Genomic DNA, 25,092 nt, shown 5'->3' with positions numbered 1-25,092 from the left:
AACTTTAATACCATCTTTGTACCTAAAATGTTGTCAAATGTCTTTTTAAAAGCCTTTTTCTAATGAACAAACAAAGTGTCATGGTGTAAATATTTTTTAAATGAGCACATACGATGACTATAAACAATTAACAATAAGCAAGAAATCTTTAATGTATCATCTCAAAAAAAAAAAATAGTACAAGAATGGCATTTTTCAAGCTCACCAACAAACACCATTTAAAAAAAGGAATCGAATGCAAGCTAAGTGCCTGCAAACCAGAAAAAGTACAAAACCGGATTTTCCGCATTGAAAACCTGTTCTTCCACTAACAGAAGACACGGATGACATCAATAAACATTTTGTACTACCTTTTCTAGATTTACACCGATTTTACAGCACTTGAAGATGAACGTTCAGTGTTCCTGATAACCATCACTTTGCTAAGACAAACTCATCCTCATCCTCTTCATCGTCTGTAGCGGTATCGTTTAAAGTGGAACCACAGCTGAAAGATTCCATTGGCGAACTGGCAGCGGAAACCATGGCGATGAGAATATTCCCATTCACGGTTCACGATCTTAAACGCGATATCCTCGTACGGCGGTCCGGCGTGGAAGCGCAACATTCCAAAGTCTTTGTTGTCGGGACAGGGCTCGAGGAAGTACTGTGGAGTCGAGCGCTTGTCGATGAGATCGGGGTAGAAGATGTTGAACTTGTAGCCCTGGACGATCTTGGGCGGTGGGTTGTCGAAGTCGTAATGTGTCTGGTTGTATTTGTTCCACTCGAAGCCGGTGTGGACGCGGTTGAAGAAGCGGGGCTTGCGCGGGCGGTATTTGTCGGCCCAAAGGTACATTTTTCCAGTCAAAGGCATCTCAACACTGAACTGGGCCTCATCGCCGGCCATGCCTTCTTTAGCGCGACGAATGAATGCATCTTCAGCGCTTTCACTTGCATCGCCTGTTCAAGAAAAAGCATTAGCATGAGTAAAGCAAATGTAGACTAGATTTGTGTTCCTAACAGTAAAGAAGATCTTTACAGTCACATACTTCAAGATCACTGCACTCTTCATTTAGAATCGGCTGGCTGGCATGTTGATTAATTTTCTATGATTATAGGTCTATGAAACTACTCCAGGGCTGTTGATCACATTATTCAATTTGCCACATTTTTTTAGAACTTGTTTTTTTATGCATGTATTTTTCTGTTAAAACTGGGATATCGCATAAAAACACTAGATGGAAACGGCAAGATGCGCAATTCAATAAGACAACGTGCATAAACTTCCTTGAAGATGTGATTTTGCCTCAACAGATTGTTAGACTGGATAACTGGACTGACCAGTGGACCAATCACATTGTAGCCTACACTATCTCAAATATCGTTTCAGTCATTCTGAAATGCCTGAGACAAAGTCTGTTATAAATTAATTTGGTATAACTGTCTTGCATGATTGTGTTTCCAAACATGAAAGCATTTATTGCATTTCGTCGGGTTGCTCGGAGGTGCAACTAATTTATTATGAAGGAAAAAAAGAGCCACCATTGCTTTCCCTTTTTATTATTGATACTTTCCCAGGAAGAGACCACTGTGTTCTCTTGAGTGCATGGGATGGAAATAGTACTTAATTAAATTTTTTATGGGATATTCCAAGTTAAACTCACAACTTTGGATGAAAACCTGAAGATATCTCAAGTTTAACATGTTCTTCTGTAACCATCGGCCCATTAGAATGGAAGCCTTAAAAGTTGAATTTGAGTGCTTCCTTGAGTCAATTTCCTCTATTTCTGATGTTTGTAACCCTCAAATTGTATACAAATTTTCAACGTCAAAAAAAATCCATCCAAATGTTTTTTTTACTCTTTAAGTGAATTTAGGTATGTGCCTGAGTCTACTTCCTGAACTTTCATCCCCTTTATACAGCAGGCCAGTTACAAAATGAAGGGAGGAAAAAAAAGTATGCGCCTCCTTATGGCCAGTGTTAAAATTACAATTTAAATGGGAACCCAGTATGCAAGGAAATTGTGAAAAAGAATTGTGAAAATAAGTTACACCATTTTTTTGTTAAACAATGCAGAACAAATAGGAAATAGAGTAGGGGATATAACAGTGTGGCAATAAAAGAAAATAAAAAACATTTATAAATAGTTTTAAACAATGAAGGTGCAAAATTCATATCAGAAATTTTTCTCCTGCTGCACATCTAGTACTGAAATCTTAATGCATGTGGTGTGTGTAAGCAGCAGAGCGATACGCACCGGTCACCTGCAGCTGTGTCCGGGCCAGCACGAGTCTCTGCAGGTCCTCCTCCACGTTGATGACGTGTGTGTCCAGCGGTAGCTCTGAGGACTGCAGGAGGGTGGGACTGTAGCGGCCGGAGTCGTACTCCGCCTGACTCTGCTGGATCAGATCCTCCTCTGTTAACACAGCCTCCGATGCTTCATCTTTCTCTCCCTCCTCCTCCTCCTCCCCTTCCTTCCTCTCCTCAGGACTGCTCCTTCCAGACCGCTCACCCTTTTCTCCATCCAGCCTCTTGGTCCGTCTGTCTCTGTCGTCACCTTGCTGAGAGCTGCCCGCCTCCTCATCTGCAGACTCTGCCGCTCTAGTGCTACTGGGAAACAAAACAGACAAATCATACATACATTGGATATGTTTTTGAATGCAATTCATTTCATTAATTATTCAGTCATTTGTGAAAATATCATTTATATAGAATTTATATAACATTTCTGTATATTATATATTAGCATAATGCTTAGTGACAAGTACATATTGTGTATGCATGCTATAAAAAAAAAAATGCAGAATGCAAAAATTATTTCAAATTGTAGTAAACTACTTCATTACACGAAGTAGTACATTTCAAGAATAACTTTAGTAATTTGAGATCTTTGAAACTAGAAAAAATTATATTAATCATATTTTCATTGTATTAAAATGTCTGATATTAACAGGCCCAATTATGTTAAAATTCCTGAATAGTTGCAGGTTTTCCATCACCATGAAATCCCTTGAATATTAGTATATATTGATGATACGTAGTATAGACTAGACTGTATGATGCATATTTTATTTGTGAAAAGGTATACAGAATGCAACAACCTTTTAAAATGTAGCATGCTACATAGTCACATGACCTCACTGTTGCGTGTTTAATTTATCAGGATCAGGCTGTGTTGTGTAAGCAGTTCAGCACATTGAAAATTTCAATGCAAATTTCTGTCTGAATGTTCAAGAATAAGTATCATCACTCACATGGGCCGCTCGGTCTCGTTCTCTTCTTTGATGATGGGGAAAAGCGGTTCGCTCTCCACACCCTGTTCCTGCTTGAGTTTATACAGCTTCTGCCGCAGGACGTCCTGATGCCGCTCTCTCAGCCTTCACAAACACACACAGACCCACAGGGTAAGACATCACTGAACTCTATAAATCCCCAGAGGTCCTGTTACAGTTGGAGTCTGACACGCACCTGGCTCGTGCCATGTAGACCCGCACCTGCTGCAGGAGACTCTCCCAGTAGCCGACGTCCAGGTTGGAGCCTCCAGCCTGGATCTTATTCTCAATGTTCATATAAAGAGCCTGAAGCTGACTGTACGTCTTCCCTTTAAACACACTCTGCACGTCTGTGCTGACCGATGTGTTTATGCCCTCACGACGGTCACCTGTCATGAGACCAAAAACAGGTGAATGAGGGGTTCTCTTTAAATCTACTAAATTATAATGCATTGTAGAGTTACATAATATTCATATATCACCTATATAACATTTTCACAGATTACATATATATTTCAATTGCATTGTTTCATGAATTTACAGATTTTAAAATTAGTTCATTGCATATTTTAGTGAGCAGGGTAACTAGTGGCCAATATATTAAAAACTAATAATAAAAATAAACTATAATACAGAAGTAAAAATATACACAACCATTTAAAAGTCTCTTTAGCTCACCAAAATTGAGTAAATGTTTATTTTACAAAACATTTACTCTGAAATGATTCAACTGTAAACTATATCAGGGTGTAAATGTAATAGTGCAGGTGATCACATCACCTGGTCCTTTGCCTGACACTTCTAGTTTGCGCAGTTTGCTGATCTCGTCTTCAGTAATGGTGGTCATTTCCCTCCAGAAATCCACGTTCTTGCCCTGTTCCAGCTCCATGTACACCTGCAGAAACACAGCTGTTAAACACACTAAAACACCAAAATCACCACAGAACCGGTGTACATTTGAATTCTACTTTGTGTAAAAAGTGTTCAGATGATTTCTGATCTCTCTCTCATCACACACCTTGATGTCCTCCAGCAGGTCGTCCATGTCCGTGGCGGTGAGTCCGTTCAGGAAGGTGTACGGTTCATGCATCTCCACCGACAGATCATCGTCTTCAGCGCTGATGTATTTAGCCAGCAGGTCGATGGGTTTCGCTCGGCCGTCACGGATACGAATCTTAGACCTACATCACAGAATCGTGTTACAAATGGTCTGTTCACCTATGCATGTATAGAAACACTACACGTCTGAAGAGCGTGACCTCAGTTTGGCCTGCTGCAGGTGAAAGTTGTCCTCCTGTTCCGCCCATGTTTTGAAATGTTCAGCCTCTTTCTCTCTCTGCAGCATCTCCAGCTCCTGCTCGCGCATGGACTTCTCCCGCTCTCGCTCCAGACGCAGCTGCTTCACCTGAACACACACATCTCACACCTTCAGTTCAGTTTGTCTATATTTCATTTCCCAAATGCAATTTGGCTGCAGCATTTAGACATTAAAAGATATTTTAAATACTACAAAAACACAGTAATTAAAATTATATGTTTATTTTATTCATATATATATATATATATATATATATATATATATACATATATACAGTACAGACCAAAAGTTTGGAAACATTACTATTTTTAATGTTTTTGAAAGAAGTTTCTTCTGCTCATCAAGCCTGCATTTATTTGATCAAAAATACAGAAAAAACAGTAATATTGTGAAATATTATTACAACTTAAAATAATAGTTTTCTATTTGAATATACTTAAAAAAATAATTTATTCCTGTGATGCAAACTGAATTTTCAGCATCATTACTCCAGCCTTCAGTGTCACATGTAACATCCAGTCTATCACATGATCATTTAGAAATCATTCTAATATTCTGATTTATTATGAGTGTTGGAAACAGTTCTGCTGTCTAATATATTTGATGAATAAAAGGTTAAAAAGAACTGCATTTATTCCAAAAAATTTTTTAAATAATATATATTCTAATAATATATTTTCTTTACTATCACTTTTTTATTAATTTAACACATCCTTGCTGAATAAAAGTATTGATTTTATTTAAAAAAAAAAAAGAAAAGAAAAAAATTACCGACCCAAAATTACTGACCAGTAGTGTATATTGTTATTACAAAATATTTATATTTTAAAAACATAGCTTCTTTTTTTTTTTTTTTTACTTTTGATTCATCAAAGTATCCTAAAAAAGTATCACATGTTCTGAGAAAAAAAAATATTAAGCAGCAGAACTGTTTCCAACTTTGATAAGATTAAGATATAATATTATATAATATATTACATTATGGTTTCTCCTGTTAACTAGATACTTGAAAAACTGTTTTGTAATTTATCAAGTATACATAATTTTTCATAATTCCAAAATCAAAATCCTCCTAAAAAAAAAAATCCCATTTCTATAATTTTTCAGTGTTCATAAATGCGAATGACTATCAAAACTATTTTAAAATATTATAACTTTAGTTTATGGTGCCTCTTGTCAGGTTAACTAAAAATAATAAAGTTAAACTGACAGGAGCACAGTAAACAAAAAACATGTTTCACTAGTAGTTAACACTTCATTAACAACTTTTTACGTTTTTTTTTTTTTTTTACTGATTTTAGAAAATATAAACTTGAATCTTTAAGTATATATTATATTGTTCTGTAGTAATTCTTAATTACATTTTTTAATCCACTTGTTTGGTACCTTTTGTAGTTCCCTGCGGTTCTCCTGCTGGATGTGTTTATTTCTCTCCTTCAGATTTGTTTCTGACAAATGCCCGATGCCCTTCTTCTCCAGAGCCTGAGAAACACACAAACACACAGTTAAGTGACATTTATTTCAGAACCAGACTTTACGATAGAACATCACTGCAATATCGACACATATCTGAAACATCTCTCTGACCTTCTGCCATTTGAAGGTCCCGAGCAGGTTGTTATCTCCAAACGGGTTGTCGGCGTTGGTGTAGCCCATGTACTCTTCACTCCAGCCCATCTTCTCCCTCTTCTTCCTCTCTTTGGCCTCTTTCTTGGCCAGACGTCTGGCTCTCTTCTCCTCTGGGGTCTCCAGCGCCTTCATCATCTCCCACTGCTTCTTCTTGTCTTCTTTGGCGGAGGAGGCTCCCTGTGTCGTCTTCCCTGCCTGATCAGAATCAGCGGAGGAGCTCGAGGAACTCGAGGATCTGGATTCAGAGCGTCTACGTCTGTCTCGATCCCTCTCTTTGCTGTTTCTACTACTTCCCTCCCTCCGTCTCTCCCGGCTGAGGCTCCTGCTCTGTCGTCTCCTGCCGTCTCTGGATCTGTTTCGCTCCACACTGGACTCTGAGCTGGAACTCCTCCTCCTGCTGCTCTTTTCATCCTTGTGTTTCTTCTTCGTCTTATGCTTCTTCTGATTATCCCCTGAAGAGCTTAAACAATATAGAAATGAAAAAGTTGTTTTTACAATCAGGGTTTTCAACCTTTTAGTGAAGGTTTGGGAATCACCCTAGATGTTGGGTGATATCTGGGTGATCCCCAAATATCATAACCCTTGTGCAAATGACCTCAATCCTAAAATTTAGAAGCCAGATATTAATTTCTTGTATAAAGACTCATTTACACTGTGAAAAAATATTATTAATAATGTGTGAAATATTAATTGGGGAAAAAAATTATATATATTATATATATATATATATATATATATATATTAATGAACTATCCAGTGTTTATAAAATTTCAATAGGTGTATCCAAATTATTAAGAGTATTAATAATTTATGTTTTTAACAAAAGTTAAAAACGAGCCATCAACAATTAATCATTTATTTTTTCCTCAATTTTGACTTCTTTTTATTATTAGTAGTATTATTAATATTATTATGTTTTTTGTTTCTTATAAACTTTTTAAGATACATTTTTTTTCTGAATTACCATGGTGTATGAAGTGTGACTCAAAAATAAACATGCATTGTGTTATCTGAAGTTACTTTTTTTTTTACTATAGTATGGTAATTTTTTTATTGTATTTAGTTAAATACAGTCAAATACAATGCAAAGAGAACAAGACAAATACAAAGCATTGGTGTGCAGTTCAGATTGTGTGAAATAAATAATAAGAACAACAAAAATACAAAGCAAACATAAAAAATAAATATTATAAATTAAGAAAATGTATATTAATATAAAAACCATAGATTTTTTTTTGTTCGTTACTTGTCACTATGGCACTGCACTGTTAAATGTATTGTTGATTTGTTTATTTTAATATATTTTTATGCAGTTATTTTGAATATTTGTGTTTTGTATAAATATTCGTTCGTTTATTTCAATCTTTATTTCATGTACTTTTTCAGTACCTGTGTCCATCTTTCGATCCTCCGTGTGATCGCGCTCTTCTGTGTCTGTGATCGCGGTCAGAGTCGCTGGAGCGGCCGGACTCTTGTCCTCGGTGTCGGCTCGGTTCTGCGGAACTTCCGCTGCTCCTGGAGCCGTCGCTGTCAGACCGCCCTCGTCTGCGATAACCTTTCACGGGAGAGCGATTCCGAGCATGTCTGTCCTCGGGCGAGCGGACACGTCTACGGGACTTTTCTCCAGAACGGGACCGCGATCGGCTCCTACGAAGCGTCTTCGTTTCCATGTTTTCAGGTCCTGACAGTGCCGCGTCGCGTAAATAGGTAGTTACAGTGTTTATAATAATAATAATAATGTCTCTCAAATAAATTCTTCTGTGATAATCCTTAGGGTGAAACGATATGACTTTATATTTGAAAAAAAAAATGCTTCATTTGATTAGTAACCGAGCTTTACACAAATATCCGTGTAATTTCTAGCAGGCGGTATGAAGGGTTTCCAATGGGGTCCTTTTTGAGTCGCAGTGCTGATTTGGGTGGTGTCAGCAAAAGTGGGACAATTTTGGTAATCAGTGTATTATTAAATACAAATAAATCTATACTACCAACACTTTTTATGCTTTCTCAGTCCCTTGTATGTTTTTCGAAGGAAAATGGGTTGTAGAATTTTTTTTTACACATATTCCAAAATATTAATTGCATTTTTGTTCTTCAGGTTTTTTCAGGTTAAGTGCAACACATTTTTATCTAGTTTGTGCTTAGATAATACAATTTCTCACAACAATACATTGTACAAATATTTTAGTAAAATTTAAATAAAATAAAAGTACAAATTTTCAAAATGCAATAGAATAACTTAAAAAAATAAAAAAATAAACATAGTGGATTGTGCTGTTGAGCGTAAACTCATAAACACTTAATGTTTATGGACTTAAAACACTTCAAAAACAGAAGCATGAATGTAAAGGATTATTAAAGCACTCCATCAAAAGTACAAACTTAAAGATTAAAACACTCCAACAGAAGGACAAAAACGACAGTTGGTGGCATTTTCTGTAAAACAAAACAATTTATCACATTAAGCAAAGAATTATATTTTAATATGTAGGATTTCCCACTTTAGCTGAATGCAACTTTACCAATTTAACATGTTAAGGTAAACTGGTACAGTAACAAAACTTAATATTTTAAAAAATGAATAAAATAAACTTCCACATCATTGCATCCCTCCCCACTCTAAATATCTTACTTGCTGATGTCTGCAAAATAGTGTTTGTCTGCAGCACTTCAAACCACAGAGTGTTGGTGAGTGACACTACTGATCCTTCCTGACTTCTGTTTTCATTTGTTTCATCCTTCTCAACAGTCATTACACACTGGTGTGTGTGTTTGAGTGCAGTAAAATTATCGTAATTATATGTTTGAGAATGTTCTCTTTTGGGAAAACAATTTAAATGTATATTTAGTAGCCTATTTAGTAATTGATTAGTAGTCTAACTGATGTGTTTGTGGTGGGAGAGTTACAAAGAGGCTCCTCGAGGGTCATTGCACACATATTCAACTTCCTGTTTTAAAAATACACCATCAGCCATCTTGATGTTTCCTACTATGGCAGTACATCACCTGTTTGCGTCCTTCATCCTTCTCCTTATCTCAAACACAGGTAATAAACTCAGTTATTGAATGTATACAATAATTACAATTTCTATCTATTCTACAGTATCTATGTTTTGTCATTTTCTAGTGGTTTATGTGTGATGTTTGTAAAAAGCTATTATATTTAGTTTGCCATAGTTCCACATCTCATCAAGGGGATCTTATTTTTAAATATTATAATTATTAGTTATTTTTGTTATGTATTATGAATCACATATCACAGAAACATATATTTTATATCCATGCATTGATTCCTTGTCTCATGGTCTAGAGAGACCACATTTTTTAAATTGTAAAGAATAATCTCTGTTACATTAGGAATGGAAGACAAAAATGTTTATCTGACTAGTTTCTTGAAATACTGTTTGGGAGTTAAAGCACAAAATGCTGCCAGAGCTATAGACAGGGTCGTGCACGGGGAGTGGCCTGGTGGTTAGAGCCACTGCACACTTTGCCCTCATCATCGGCTGAGTTGCCCCTCACCAATCCCTCATCAATCCCAGCTCAAAATGTTCTGTTCCCGCTCCGCTAAAGATCTGCTGATTCCACTCCGTGTTTTACCACTCGCTCCGCAACATTTTTCACAATCTGTGTGTATGTGTGTGTTTGTGTGTGTGTGTGTGTGTGTGTGCTGCTCTCTGGAGTGGAGAGCACAGTTCCAGTTGCATTAAAATGCATTAAAATCCACATTACAGTTGGATGTCTGATTCTGTATTAGTAATTTGAAAGTTTGTTTTTCTATTTCTGTCGGTAATGATTTGCTCTCGGTCTTTAAAAAGTGATAACAACAAAATATCCATGGTTTTAAATCAGAATGTCTAGAATCAAATTATTGTACCCGATCAGATCTAATATAAATAACACAAAATTCGCTGTTGCTGGCACACTTTGTAGACAAAAAAAAAGCCTTTGCAAAAAAGAAGACATAGCTACAGAGAGAAGGAGCGAAGGTAGGCTGCTAGAGGTGGTTCAACATTACAAACATGAATACAAATCTGCAGCGGTAAGTAACTTTCATTATACTTCGCATTCTTTTTATCTGAGAAAAGGCTAATCTTACCCCACTCTCCCCTATAAGTTTTAGACATTTAATTATCATTTTAAATGATCAGAATGTATGACAAAGGGTTCTAAAAATATGGTTTCTTATTTTAAAAAAGTGTTCCCATGGTTCAGTTTGCCCGGGGTTTGGGGTAAGTTGACCCGAGTTGAGTCAGTGGGTGAGATGCACCATCTGGGTTTAAAATGACCATCTGACCAAATCTGTTTAAAACCTATATGAAATAAATAATAATTAAAAAACTTAATTAATAATTTCCTTTTTCAAACAGTCATATTTATTTTCATGAAGTTAACTTTAACAACATAAAACCAACCACGATAAGTTTACATTTGAATATTTATTGTTTGCATTTCTGAAACAATTTGTTGAGCACTAAAGTTGTAGCCTTCCTAAAACCAGACTAAACAGAGTTTGTTGGCCTTTAGAGACTACAGGTGGAAAGATATATCTGATTATAATTCTATGAAAAGCATTTTCTGGTTCTTATCAGAGATTTATTTGGTGCACTTTTACATTGTGTCCCTATCAAATAAACTACAATATATGTATATATGATTAACTAAATCAGTAATATCACATTAAAATACCAGTTTATAATTCAGAGATTTAACTTAACTACAGTGCCTGGTGGGGTAAGTTAAAATGTTGACTCAATTTACCCCTCAGCATTTGGCTGACTTTGCCATTTTGGAAAAAGCCTAAAATGGGTTTTAATGTCACTATTGATGAGGATTGTATGATCTTTGAATAATATTTAGATATTTAAAGTTCATGTACCTAAACTATTTGCAATAGTTCCACTTTCAACACAATCAAATATAGTTCAGCACTACTTTCTTACAATTAAAGTGCATTAAGTTGTATAAAATGCATAAACTTTTCGCAGACTTTAAGTATACCAGTTTAGTAATATGTAAAACAAATATTCAAATGTATTTGTAGTATACTTAATAGCATGAAATGAAATATATGTATTTCAAATTTTCATTTTGGCTGGGTTAACTATTTTAGTAAAAAATAATCACATTCAGTTACTATGTGATTTTTATTTCATCACAATAGATTGTTATTAGTTTTAAACTCATTAATGTAAGGCTTTGTTAATATTGTCATCAGATGTGCCCATGTTTTTATACATGAAATGGAATGAAACATTGGTGCCAAGAAGGTGCATGTGACTTAAAAATAATAATAATAATAATAATAATAATAATAATAATAATGTTAAAATAGTTTTCAATAAGTTTACTGTCATTCATGTATGTACAAATTATTATTAAAATCAGTACACAAAGTCAGATCAAACTATGGTTAATTGTTTTGGCTCTCCTGTAAAGTTGGCGAAATGTCACTAGGGCCTTCTGGTCCTCACCCCTCGTAATGTACATTTACATTAGTGTATATACATGCGCTGTTTATTCTTAATGTAGTCTGGAGTGTCATATAGTGCCAGAAATCAGCAAATACATGTTGAACTTTTTTCAGAATGGGTGCCAGCGGACAATAAAAATGTAGATTGTTTACTATTTGAATAAAATAGCTTTAACTCCAGAATGGAATCAGACATTTGATGAAATCTTGTAAATGAATGTACTAGAGCTTCACTTTGACACTCTTAACAAAACTATAAAAATTATAAACCACTATGTGACATGTATGTATGCATTGCCTTTGACCAAGGACATTTATTTTACTGTAAGCCCTAACGCATTGCTAAAATAATGATTCTTATGATTTATGTCACCGAGTGTGAGATAATGAGACGGAGTGAGATGGAGGTGTAAAATGTTCTGAACTGTGTGTTTCTCTCTCCTCAGGGTTCAGTGCTGAGATCTCTGTGTTTGTTCAGACGAGAGATTCTGTTCAACTGGAAATACAGACACAAGAACTACCAGAGTTTGATGATTTATCATGGAAAAATGAAAAAAACATTAATATAATTAAATATTTTAATAAAACTAAAGAAGTTAGACTTCACTCCTCCTACAGGGACAGAGTGGATTTCAATGCTAAAACCTTCTCTCTGACAATGAAGAACATGCAGAAGACAGACAGTGGACTCTACACAGCAAAAACAACTGGAGAATCAGAGAACAACATTGTTACATACAGAGTGTCTGTTATAGGTGAATCTCATTTCTTTGTGAGATTATAAATAATTAAGACTTTAATTTTTTTATTTCAAATGAATCAGGTATTTCTGTAACTTCAATTAAAGCAAAAACAAAAGTTGGACTCCTTCTCCCGGCGATTTTAACCTTTCACACAGAGAATGCGGATAAATAACATGCTTAAAGAAAAATTTTGAATGTGAATGTGAATATGAATGTGATGGTGATCACATGTGAGTAAATGTGTGTTTCAGATGCTGTGGAGGCTCCTGTCCTCACTGTGAACTCAAACCTGTCCAGCAGTGATTCCTGTACTGTCCATTTTACATGTAGAGGTCATGACTTCACACTCAGCTCCACTTTTCTGTATGGCAGGTGCTCACGAGAGGAAATGACATCACAGTTCAACACTCTCATCCTGTACTGCAGGGATGAATCCATCATCTGTAACCATAGCAACCCTGTCAGCTGGAAAGAAGACAGAATAAACATCACACAGCTCTGTGAAGGTAAATATCTTCTTCAACATCAGTAACTAGTCTTTATCTCACAATTCAAATCTCTGTTTTTAATTTACACACTGAAGGCAGCATTTTCTCTAATGATTTTTTAAGATATTTGTTATGACTAATGTTAAATATAAATAGACTGATTATTGCAGTTCTTCATATTTTACTTTCCAGAGAAGGAAAGACGACAAATGACGACAATTTACGATTCATCTTCCATGACTGTGCTCATTATTGTGTGTGTTGTTGTGGAAGTGATAGTGTTTGCTGGTTTGGTTTTTTACTGTTACTGCAAAAATATAAAAGGTATGTCCATCTTCACTGTAAAAAAAGTCAGTAAAATATACAGCAAAACACCGTCAAATTCCAACGGTATTGGAGCGTAAAACCAAAAACTTCCTTTTACTTTATTAAATAGATTGAATAACCGTTAATTGTGAGACTGGATAAAACTTTGTTTTTTACTGTAATAAAATGTTGAAATTATAAATATTTTCTGTGAAAACAAATAAATATGCATACATTTTACAATTAAATATTGTAATGTTGAAAATGTCTGAAAACCTTAGATTTTACGGTATTATTTGAGTAAAACTACATCTTTTGGGGTTGTGCACATTGGAATTCACAGTATAAATCTGTAGATTTTTAAGCAAACAAAAACATCCATATTTACAGAAGCAAGATGTTAAAAAATAGGGTCCACCGTAATAATACCACCAGTAAATACCATTTAAAAAAAGCAAATATCAGCAGTAAAAGACAATAAAAATGATAGTATTTTTTATTTTGAAATTCTGATACTGATATACAGATTAAACTGTCAAATTTACGGTAAAATACCGGCAGCTGTGGTTGCCAGGAATATACCGTGAAAAAAATGTGGAATCTGTAAAAGACAATACGGTATACTGGTTTTGTAACCCTAAATTTTACATTAGACAACGTATTTTTTTACCAAAATCATGGTAGAAAAAAACAAATATATTTGTCAATTATACAGTAATTTTATGTAAAAAATGCAACATAGCTTTTTACGGATATAATAATACATCACTATAAAAAATAAAAAAAAGTTGCATCAACTTAAAAAAATAAGGCAAATTATCGCAAATGCTTTTTTGAGTAAACTTAACAAACGGGACTAAAGTCCACCCAACTTAAAATAATAATAATAATAAGTTGTCAAAACATAAATAGTAATGTTTACCTTAAAAATATCAGAACAAAATATATTTTGTTTACTGAACACAAGGCCTATTATCTATAAGCATACACAATTTTAAAGTGAAAAAAAGTGGCGTGACATTCAGCCAAGTATGGAGACTTACACTCAGAATTCATGCTCTATATTTAACCCATCGTGCACACACACCCAGATCAGTGTTCATCATTTACGCTGCAGCACCCGGGGAGCAGTTGGTGGTTCAGTGGCTTGCTCAAGGGCACCTCAGTCGTGTTATTGCCAGCCCAAGTTTCAAACCCACAACCCTAGGGTTAGGAGTCAAACTCTCTAACCACTAGGCCACAACTTTACTTTATTCAAGTCGTCTAAATAAATAAAAGACCATAACACGGGTCAAATAAATATTTTTATTATTGAAAGTTTGTGTCCAAAGCACAAGGACACACCAAGTCTTGTATATTAACTTCTTTACTCAATGCATTTTACACTGAACTCAACACATGGTACATAATGCATGTTACATAAATCCAGTGTTAATTATACCTTCATACGTTAGCAGTCTTGTGGCATGAAGTCACATGTATTTAACATTTTTGTTTGTTTTTAAAGGAACTATTACATGAAAATTACTATATTGCATATTTTAACATCAACCTAATCCACTGGGCAAAGTTACATCCAGTGGACGTCTTTTTATGTCTTTGCAGACGTTGAAAAGATGTCCACTGAGGAGACTGAATGTTTTTATGACGTCTATTTTTAAAATGTTTTTTATGTCTTCTGTACGTCCGATATAGACGTTCACAGATCCTCCTTACAAGGTTTTCTGTGACTTTATTTCTGTCAGACATCTAGAGAAGCTCTTATTGAGAATTAACAGAGGTTTAAATGTTGATTCACTTGATTCATTTGAAGTCACCATTGTGGTGGAAAGTGTTTGGTTTAGTTGGGATCTTGGTCCAGTTACTTCTTGTGTTAGTTTCTCTTGCTGCTGTATCAGTGTATTTTAAAACGCTGTTTTTGTGGCAAAGAAAGACAAAATTTAAGAGAGTTTAGGTGTTATCAGCTCTTTGTTGGTGTTAGCTTGTCTCTTGCTGCTGTAACTGTGTGTTATAAAACACTCTTATTGTCAAATTATAGCAAAATCAGATGTTAATGTATTGTTGCGACTGTGGATTTGTTTTTATGGATCGAAACCTTGCAGAAAAAAATATTTTTAGAAAACCGTTCATTGACGTCATAAACAGACATCAAGATTTTGGATATGTGTGTGTCTGTGTGTGAGTACATGAAACTTTTTGACCATCTTCAAGATAAGGATTTTGCTCATGGTGCGTGTTAAAAATATCAAACAAAAAAAACTGAATATGTGATGACTTTCTCATCATCAACAAAGAGCTGAAATTTTGTCTTTCTTTGCCACAAAAACAGCGTTTTAAAATACACTGATACAGCAGCAAGAGAAACTAACACAAGAAGTAACTGGACCAAGATCCCAACTAAACCAAACACTTTCCACCACAATGGTGACTTCAAGTGAATCAAGTATCAACATTTAAACCTCTGTTAATTCTCAATAAGAGCTTCTCTAGATGTCTGACAGAAATAAAGTCACAGAAAACCTTGTAAGGAGGATCTGTGAATGTCTATATCGGATGTACACAAGACATAAAAAACATTTTAAAAATAGACGTCATAAAAACATTCTGTCTCTTTTATCATATCTTACATATCTTTTCAACGTCTGCAAAGACATAAAAAGACGTCCACTGGATGTAACTTTGCCCAGTGGATTAGGTTGATGTTAAAATATGCAATATAGTAATTTTCATGTAATAGTTCCTTTAAAAACAAACAAAAATGTTAAATACATGTAACTTCATGCCACAAGACTGCTAACGTATGAAGGTATAATTAACACTGGATTTATGTAACATGCATTATGTACCATGTGTTGAGTTCAGTGTAAAATGCATTGAGTAAAGAAGTTAATATACAAGACTTGGTGTGTCCTTGTGCTTTGGACACAAACTTTCAATAATAAAAATATTTATTTGACCCGTGTTATGGTCTTTTATTTATTTAGACGACTTGAATAAAGTAAAGTTGTGGCCTAGTGGTTAGAGAGTTTGATTCCTAACCCTAGGGTTGTGGGTTTGAAACTTGGGCTGGCAATAACACGACTGAGGTGCCCTTGAGCAAGCCACTGAACCACCAACTGCTCCCCGGGTGCTGCAGCGTAAATGATGAACACTGATCTGGGTGTGTGTGCACGATGGGTTAAATATAGAGCATGAATTCTCAGTATAAGTCTCCATACTTGGTTGAATGTCACTGTCACTAAGTTGCCTTATTTTTTTAAGTTGATGCAACTTTTTTTTTACAGTGTATATATTATAACTTTTTTTTACTGCAAATATCCGTAAAAAGCTATGGAAAGTTGCATTTTTTACATAAAATTACTGTATAATTGACAAATATATTTGTTTTTTTCTACCATGATTTTGGTAAAAAAAATAAGTTTTCTACTGTAAAATTTAGGGTTACAAAACCAGTATACCGTATTGTCTTTTACAGATTCCACATTTTTTTTACGGTATATTCCTGGCAACCACAGCTGCCGGTATTTTACCGTAAATTTGACAGTTTTTTTTAACAGTGTTATTAAAACTGAAAAACTGATCTCGTATTTCTACCTAAAACAATTTCTTTAGTACTTTTCTGTAGTAGACTCCTTGTTATTTCTCTAAATGCACAAAATTATCTTGTTTTAAAAGAGATTTAAAAAAAATCTTTGCTTGTGTTCTGACTGCACTAAATCTTTGTTGTTTGTGACAAATACAGTGAGAAAACATCTCACCTTTTTGAGTCTTAAATCTGACAAAATCAAATACAAGTGAACATGTTTCTACACAAGCTGTAATCTGAAAGTAAACTTATATTCTGACCTCTCAGGTGTCAAACAGGCTGAAGATACAGACTACGATGATGTTGAGGTGAGATCAAATGACTGTTCATCTCCATTCCTGCAGATGTCAGATAATACATGTCATGTCAAACTCATTACTGAATATTTACTGTGTTTCACAAGACAGTCTGTGATGGTTTGTTTTATTTCTCTTCAGACTCTGACCCAGAAGATGACAGGAGATACATGGACCACTGTCAGCTACTGTACAGTAGGACAGTAATAGCTTTATCTGCTCATGACCGCTGTGTCATGGTTCTGCCTTCATGTCCTGATTTTTCTCTAGTCTTGTGGCAGGATCATGACAGGCCCGTGTTTTGTGTACAAGCACATGGCCTTGTCTTTGGGCCATGTGCTTGTGTTGTCTCGTTTCCTTGCCCCGCCCCCCTTGTTACCCTAGTTTTGTCATCATTGATTTACCTGTTCCACCTGTTGTGTTCATTAGTAGCCTCCCTTTATAACCTCGTGTGTTTCTCTGTCACTTGGTCGGTTCATTGTTTAATATTGCCTATTTCTGTCAAACATTGTCAAATACTGTCAAGCTTTGTCACTGTCCATCGTTAATGATCTTGCTGTGAGTATTTTGTCTAGAGTTCTGTTCAGCGTATAATGTTAATTGTTTTGTTGTTAGTTTAGTCATCGTCAAGTCTTAGTCAAGTCCTAGTCGAGGCTTTTGTCTTGTTTTGCCCCCTCGTGGGTTTTGTTTTCTGTTTTTGTCTCCAATAAATCTTGTGAGAGCATTCAGTCTGCTTTTGGGTTCATCCTCCTCCATCCACATAACACGCTGAAGCTCAGACTGAACGGAGTTAAAAACACTCTGATTAACTGGACTCTCAAACAGAGCTTCGAGTCTGAATCTAACCAGCGCACTCAATGACTCTTGTTGGAAATGTAAAGGCACTCTTCAGTCAGTTACTGCAGAATGATTCTGCAATGTAGTCATGCACATTGTGTTTTTATGCTATTTGGGTTTCTTGGCCAGTATTTTGTTGAAAAGAAAATTTAAATGTAGTTGTTAATAAGGCTCTGACTTTATCTTATGTTTGTGTTATTATAGTTATTATCTGGTTTACTGTAGTTTCACTTTCCACTTTCCACGTGCCCAGCAACAGTTAGGCCAATCAGCAATCCCCCTTATTTTTCTCCACCAATCAGACAGTCTCTACTAGCGCAACGCCGAACTGTTGTCAGTATGCATGTAAATTTCATCGGAGACACTCGCTCCATTCCTGATCCGATATATCTAGAGAAAATATCTTTATTCTTCAGTTCTGTTTCATGCGTCCATGAGAATGTGAGTCTATGTAAATATTGTTATCTTTTCCTTGCTTAGATTAATGGTGTATGTGTACGATTCCGTACACTTTACATTGCCTATTGATGTGTGTTTTCCTGGAGCTAAATAACCAAACCAAATTTAGGCTACATTATAGTTTCACACTTTCCCATTTCTTTGATAATGTTTAGGCAGTTTAATCATTATATCTGTGCAATTCAAGATAGTATTGTATGTGCCATTTGTATATGTACTAGTTGTATAATGTTTGGCACTGTTGAGATTGTTCATTGTTATATTCTATCCATTGTAGCGATTTAGAAATCTTCTTTTCATACCTCAACTGCATTTAATGTTACAATGGTGATGAATACTTATTATTCATGAGTCCACTTTGATTTTCTGTTTTATTTAGATGAACAAAACCATGAACAAAACCATGGACAAAACTCACATCGTCTATGTCAAACTGTTTCATTAAAGAGTGGCATGAGAGTGTAAAATTCGTCCTCATTATTGTTCTGACCGGACAACCTGGGGAGATTGAAGATTTTGTATCAACCCTAAGTACAGTCCTTCTCAGAGGTCACAAGTTTGGGTCTCCTCCCTGACACCTCTTTTATATGGTCCTTCGAGCCGGATCTTCAGTTTCCTCAGCTCTACAATGGAGCACACTCGTCCTCGCCGTGATATCCGTCGGCCTCGCTACCTCGATGACTTTCTGGTGAATATTCCGCCACGTCATCCTTCTTCTCTCACACTCCATGGCCACTCCAACGAGGGAGCAGCTTTTCAACCTCATGCTCCAGTCATCACTCCAGATCCAGTTGGACCTGCATCTCAGAACCTCAGCTCTGAAGCAGTCATGTCAGCTTTGCAGGAGATGAAAGAGGAGAACAACCAGCTCAGGCGAGATATGCAAATCCTCTTCAATTCTCTCTCCCTGAGATCAGCGCCTCAGCCTCAACCCCTCGATCCAGGGCATTCTGCTCAGTTTGGGGATAGCGCCACCACATATATGCCTTATCAACTTCCTGAGAGAACATCCACTCCTAATCGCAATCTTCAAGCAGTAGTGGATGATCTTCCGCCCTGGCCTGACGCTGTACCAATTCCTCCCTGGATCGAGCCTCTACCTCCTCCACCTCCAGATGACGTGCCACTACCTCCTCCGCCGCCTCCGATGTCATATTTGCCTTCATATGAGGGAGGGATTCACTCCACTCCAGCGTATGTAGAGCCGTATACTCTCCCTCACAATACATACTCTGTGGAGGCGACATACAGAGGTCCAAAGCCGGACATTCCATGTTTCACACATGATGATCCACGACAATTTGCCCGCCTCAAGATAGCGCTTGACAACCTCTTGCCTAGAGATGCAACTGAGCGGTTCAAATACCAAATACTAGTTGATCACCTCAAGTTCGAAGATGCGCTCCTCATTGCAGACTCCTACTGTAATAGTCCAACCCCCTACTCGAAGACAATGGCCTCACTGACTGAAATGTATGGGCAACCTCACAAACTAGCCCTGCAGCGCATCAATGAAGTCCTGGCCGAGCCTCCAATCAGAAGTGGGGATAGTCGAAGTTTTCGCATCTTCGGCCTCAAAGTCAGAGCTCTGGTCGGTATGTTAGATCAACTGGGCAAGGAGGGCAAGACTGAGCTGGATTGCGGGTCACACACCTCCCGACTTCTGTCCAAGTTGCCGCATGAACTCAGAGCACAATTCAAGCGTTACATAGACCCCATCCGCACTCCGATACCTACCTTGGTGCACTTCTCTAATTGGCTTGAGTACGAGGTCCGTGTTCAGGATGAGGACTATCAACCTTACCATTCACGGTCTCCACGAGACGAATATCAGAAGGGCTTCAAGCCCAAGTTGCAGAAGTCCAGTGCACGCCCTACCACAGTTTTGCTTGGCTCTGATCCTTCTCCTAATTCACCTGAGTCTCTGTCACAAGTTCGACCTCACGTCGGCACTAAACTTGAGAAACCTAAGAAGTATTGCCCCTTTTGTGACGACATTCAACATTACTTCAATCAGTGTTCAGAGTTTAAGAAGTTTTCCACTGATCAGAGAGCGTCATGGATCAAAACTGGCAAGCGCTGCTGGAGATGTGGCAGAAGTCACCTTGCTTCTCAATGCTATCTCAAGGCTAAGTGTCAGCAGTGTAATCAGACACATCTTGATATACTGCATGAGGTCAACACTCCCGCAGCCAAATCAGCCCATCCAACTGCAGCGACTGGACAACCAGCTACCTACTACCTCGATCCAGACCTCAGGAGTAGCTGTGTATTGTTGAAGATGGTCAAAGTTCTTCTCCACAATGGCAAACGCAGACTAGAGACTTATGCCATCCTCGATGATGGCTCTGAACGCACCATCTTGCTTCACAGTGCCGCTCAAGAGCTACATCTCAAGGGACAGAGTGAGGACTTAGCGCTCAGAACTATCCGTCAAGATGTGAAGACTGTTTCAGGAAAGTCAGTGTCATTTTCCATATCCTCATCTGCCCATCCTCAGAAACAATTTCGCATCCACAAAGCCTTCACTGCGGTAGAGCTTGGTCTTTCCAAGCATTCTCATCCTGTTGAGGCCCTACGGAAAACGTATCGTCATCTCAGAGGCCTCCCGCTACATTCAATCAGCCAAGGGCAGCCACTTCTCCTCATTGGTTCAGACTACCCCCATCTTCTCTCTCCAGTTGAGCCTGTGCACCTAGGCCCACCAGGGGGCCCCGCAGCATTGAAAACTCGTCTCGGCTGGACTCTGCAAGGTCCTGCCAAAGTCCTGCTGCACCAGACGTCCACCCCCCAGTGTCTCCTTATTAACACTCCCACTTCCTCTAATGACCTTCTCAATCACGTGTCCAGATTATTGGAGATGGACATTCTTCCCTATCGTAGCGAAAGGCTCATCACCAGGTCAAAACAGGATAAGGCGGCCATCAAACTGTTGGAGGAGAAGACAGTCAGAGTTAACATTGACAACGTGCAGAGATATGCCACCCCACTGCTCTGGAAGGAAGGTCTTCCTCCTCTCAGTGCCCCAAAAGAAGCTGTCCTGAGTCAACTACGAGGCACAGAAAGTCGTCTCGCCAAAGACCCAGTCAAGGCTGCATCATACAGCCAAGAAATCAAGAAACTGGTGGATTCGTGTTACATCAAGAGGCTCACATCACCTGAAGACCAGAGCAGGCAATCGTGGTATATCCCCCATCACATGGTCCATCACAATGGAAAAGACCGCATTGTCTTCAACTGCTCATTCACCTTCCAAAACACCAGCCTGAATGAACATCTACTTCCAGGGCCAACCCTAGGTTCCAGTATTCTTGGTGTCCTGCTCCGTTTCAGGCAATATCCCACTGCGGTGAGCAGCGACATTAAGGGCATGTTTCATCAGGTCCGCCTCCTGTCTGATGATCAGCCCTTCCTCCGCTTCCTTTGGAGGGACATGAACCGCAGCAACAAGCCTGACATCTACCAGTGGCAGGTGCTCCCTTTCGGCACCACCTGCAGTCCCTGCTGCGCGACCTTTGCCCTCCAAAAGCACGTCATTGACCACAGCAGCCATGATGAAGATACTCGGTTTTCAGTGGAGAACTGTTTTTATGTAGACAATCTTCTTCAAAGCTTCCCAACCATCTCAGAAGCAAAGCAGCTCATTCACAAACTTCAGACTCTGCTCCAATCAGGTGGTTTTGAGCTGCGTCAATGGGCCACCAACGTTCCAGACATCATCAGTCATCTGCCACCTGAACTCAAATCCGAGAGCAGAGATCTGTGGCTATCAATGGAGGGTGCAGATCCCCCAGAACGGACCCTAGGGCTGCACTGGCACTGCAAAACAGATACTCTCACCTATCGCCTTCGCCACACAAAGCAATCTGAGCCCACAATGCGCAACATTTACCGAGTCCTAGCTCAACAATATGACCCTCTAGGACTGCTCATTCCCTACACCACTCGGGCCAAAATCCTGGTGCAGAGCCTCTGGGGAAAGAAACGGGACTGGGACGATCCTCATCTTCCCGAGGATCTGCTCCAGCTGTGGCAGGCGTGGGTGAGTGAACTTCCATTACTTTCTAACGTTACTGTTAATCGTTGTTATGTCCACTCAGATACCGACCTCCCAGCGGCCTCCCAGAGCATCCACATTTTCTCAGATGCATCAGAGAGGGCCTATGGATCGGTCGCCTACCTGCGTACTGTCAGCGCCGCTGATGATGTCCAGGTAGCGTTCCTAGCGGCCCGTTCCCGTGTTGCTCCAGTCCGCCAGCAGTCCATCCCCAGGCTGGAACTCTGCGCTGCCCACCTCGGGGCCCAGCTTGGTGCAGTCCTGAAACGAGAACTCACAGTCTCCATCTCCTCCGTCACCTACTGGACCGACTCCACCACCGTGTTGGCTTGGTTGCTGTCTCCTTCCTGCCGTTACAAGGTGTTCGTCGGTGCCAGAGTTGCGGATATCCAGGAATTAACTGAGAGCAGCTCATGGCGCTATGTCCACTCCAGTGAGAATCCCGCTGACGATATAACTCGCGGACTGACCCTCTCACAGATCCAGAGTCACAGCCGCTGGAGATCTGGACCTGCCTTCCTTCATGAAAGTGAGTCAACCTGGTCTTCCTGTCCAGACATTACATGCCTTGATGATTCAGCAGAGCTGCGCAAAGCCAAGTTTTGTGGTGTCATCTCTACTTCCCCTCATCCACCTTTACCCGACACTAGCCAGTTTAGTAGCTTCCCAGAGCTGCTGGAAGCCACAGCTCGAGCATGTCACGGGGCGGCCACCGACTCTAAACCCACAGCTGAGTCGTTCAGACAAGCTGAACTCTCTCTCTTCAGACAAGTGCAAAGTGACTGTTTTCCAGAGGAGTTTGCTCTCATCTCATCCCAAAAGCCCATTCCATCCAGCAGTAGGCTTATCACTTTGGCCCCAGAATACGACCCAGAGACTCAGTTAATCCGTGTCGGGGGCCGACTAAGACACTGTGAATATCTCAGCTCAGGCACTTTGCATCCCTTTGTCTTAGACCCTCATCATCCTATCACAAAGTTGATCATTGCTGATTACGACAGCAAGCTTGCACATCCAGGCCCAGAAAGAGTCTTCGCTGAGCTACGCAGAAGGTTCTGGATTTTGCGAGGCAGAGAGGCTGTGCGCAAGCAGCAACACCACTGTCCAGAGTGCCGCAAGTGGCGTAGCCAACCCATTATTCCCAAAATGGCCGACCTCCCGCCTTCCAGTCTAAGGTTACACCATCCAGCTTTCTACTCAACTGGCATGGACTGTTTTGGTCCTTTCCTCATTAAAATAGGGAGGCGCAATGAGAAGCGATGGGCCATAATATTCAAATGTCTCACCACACATGCAGTCTACCTAGATCTGCTGGCCAACATGGACACTGACTCGTTCCTCATGAGTCTACGTCGTTTCATCTCTAGACGGGGAAAGCCTCATGAATTGCTGTCCGATCAAGGTACAAACTTTAAAGGTGGCAGCTCAGAACTTCAAGAGGCCTTCAACTCACTTGCCCCCGCTCTGCAGTCACAACTCGCTAGCCAGCAAATCCATTTCCGCTTCAACCCACCTAGTGCCCCTCATTTTGGGGGTTCCTGGGAGCGAGAAATCCGCACCATCAAGTCAGCGCTGCATGCCATACTGGGATCACAAACGGTCACCGAAGAGGTCCTCAGAACCATCCTTACTGAAGTTGAGAGTATTATCAACTCCAAACCGCTTGGTTACACCTCTTCTGATGTGGCAGACCCAGATCCAATCACTCCAAATGTGCTGCTGATGGGGCGGCTGGACCCATCTACTCCGCAGGTTGTTTACTCAGGTACAGAGCTCCTCAGTCGACGCAGATGGCGACACTGCCAGGTCTTAGCGGATCATTTTTGGATCCATTTTATCAGGAACTACTTACCATCCCTCCAGAGCCGCTCCAAATGGCAACAAGACCAAGAAGACATCCGTATTGATGACATTGTTCTTGTTGTTGACCAGCAGCTTCCGCGTGCCTTGTGGCTTGTTGGCAAAGTCACAGAAGTTTTCCCTGGAGCGGATGGCAGGATTCGTATTGCTCAGATTCAGATCAAAGACAAATCCTACACCAGACCTGTCGCCAAGCTCATCAAGCTGCCTGCACTTCCTCGAGACATTCCTGACTGACTCGTGTTCAACTTTGCTGCCCAAAGTTGGGGGCGGCTGTTAATAAGGCTCTGACTTTATCTTATGTTTGTGTTATTATAGTTATTATCTGGTTTACTGTAGTTTCACTTTCCACTTTCCACGTGCCCAGCAACAGTTAGGCCAATCAGCAATCCCCCTTATTTTTCTCCACCAATCAGACAGTCTCTACTAGCGCAACGCCGAACTGTTGTCAGTATGCATGTAAATTTCATCGGAGACACTCGCTCCATTCCTGATCCGATATATCTAGAGAAAATATCTTTATTCTTCAGTTCTGTTTCATGCGTCCATGAGAATGTGAGTCTATGTAAATATTGTTATCTTTTCCTTGCTTAGATTAATGGTGTATGTGTACGATTCCGTACACTTTACATTGCCTATTGATGTGTGTTTTCCTGGAGCTAAATAACCAAACCAAATTTAGGCTACATTATAGTTTCACACTTTCCCATTTCTTTGATAATGTTTAGGCAGTTTAATCATTATATCTGTGCAATTCAAGATAGTATTGTATGTGCCATTTGTATATG

General features: G+C 38.9%; 1 protein-coding gene and 1 pseudogene across 2 annotated transcripts; one reads left to right on the top strand and one right to left on the bottom strand.

Annotated features, from left to right (window-relative positions):
- Positions 1-127: 127 nt before the first annotated feature.
- LOC132154531 (splicing factor Cactin-like) lies at positions 128-7,907 on the bottom strand. 2 transcript variants are annotated; one of them, XM_059563121.1, is made up of 10 exons: positions 7,589-7,907; positions 6,158-6,659; positions 5,957-6,052; positions 4,512-4,657; positions 4,271-4,433; positions 4,033-4,147; positions 3,449-3,641; positions 3,235-3,357; positions 2,238-2,587; positions 128-939 (listed from the first exon to the last, which is right to left on the bottom strand). In XM_059563121.1, the coding sequence occupies exons 1-10, from the start codon at positions 7,867-7,869 to the stop codon at positions 449-451; spliced, it is 2,460 nt and encodes an 819-aa protein (XP_059419104.1). In that variant the 5' UTR covers positions 7,870-7,907; the 3' UTR covers positions 128-448. The 2 variants fall into 2 exon arrangements, with proteins under 2 accessions (XP_059419104.1, XP_059419103.1); XM_059563120.1 differs by having other exon boundaries at positions 2,238-2,590; positions 7,589-7,906.
- Positions 7,908-9,092: 1,185 nt separating this feature from the next.
- Positions 9,093-25,092, top strand: part of LOC132155370 (uncharacterized) — a 34,243-nt pseudogene continuing 18,243 nt past the window's right edge.

This window comes from Carassius carassius, chromosome 12 (genome assembly GCF_963082965.1).
Source record: "Carassius carassius chromosome 12, fCarCar2.1, whole genome shotgun sequence".
In the NCBI taxonomy this organism is placed as follows: Eukaryota; Metazoa; Chordata; class Actinopteri; order Cypriniformes; family Cyprinidae; genus Carassius; species Carassius carassius.
This window is presented reverse-complemented; position numbering and strand designations above follow the sequence as displayed.

What these genes read in the sequence shown, in the direction of transcription:
- LOC132154531 (XM_059563120.1), bottom strand. Translation starts at nt 7,869, where the DNA reads ATGGAAACGAAGACGCTTCGTAGGAGCCGATCGCGGTCCCGTTCTGGA. An exon ending in GGACCTTCAAATGGCAGAAG is followed by an intron (nt 6,053 to 6,157) that starts GTCAGAGAGATG and finishes TGTGTTTCTCAG; the next exon opens with GCTCTGGAGAAGAAGGGCAT. An exon ending in ACCTGCTGGAGGACATCAAG is followed by an intron (nt 4,148 to 4,270) that starts GTGTGTGATGAG and finishes GTGTTTCTGCAG; the next exon opens with GTGTACATGGAGCTGGAACA.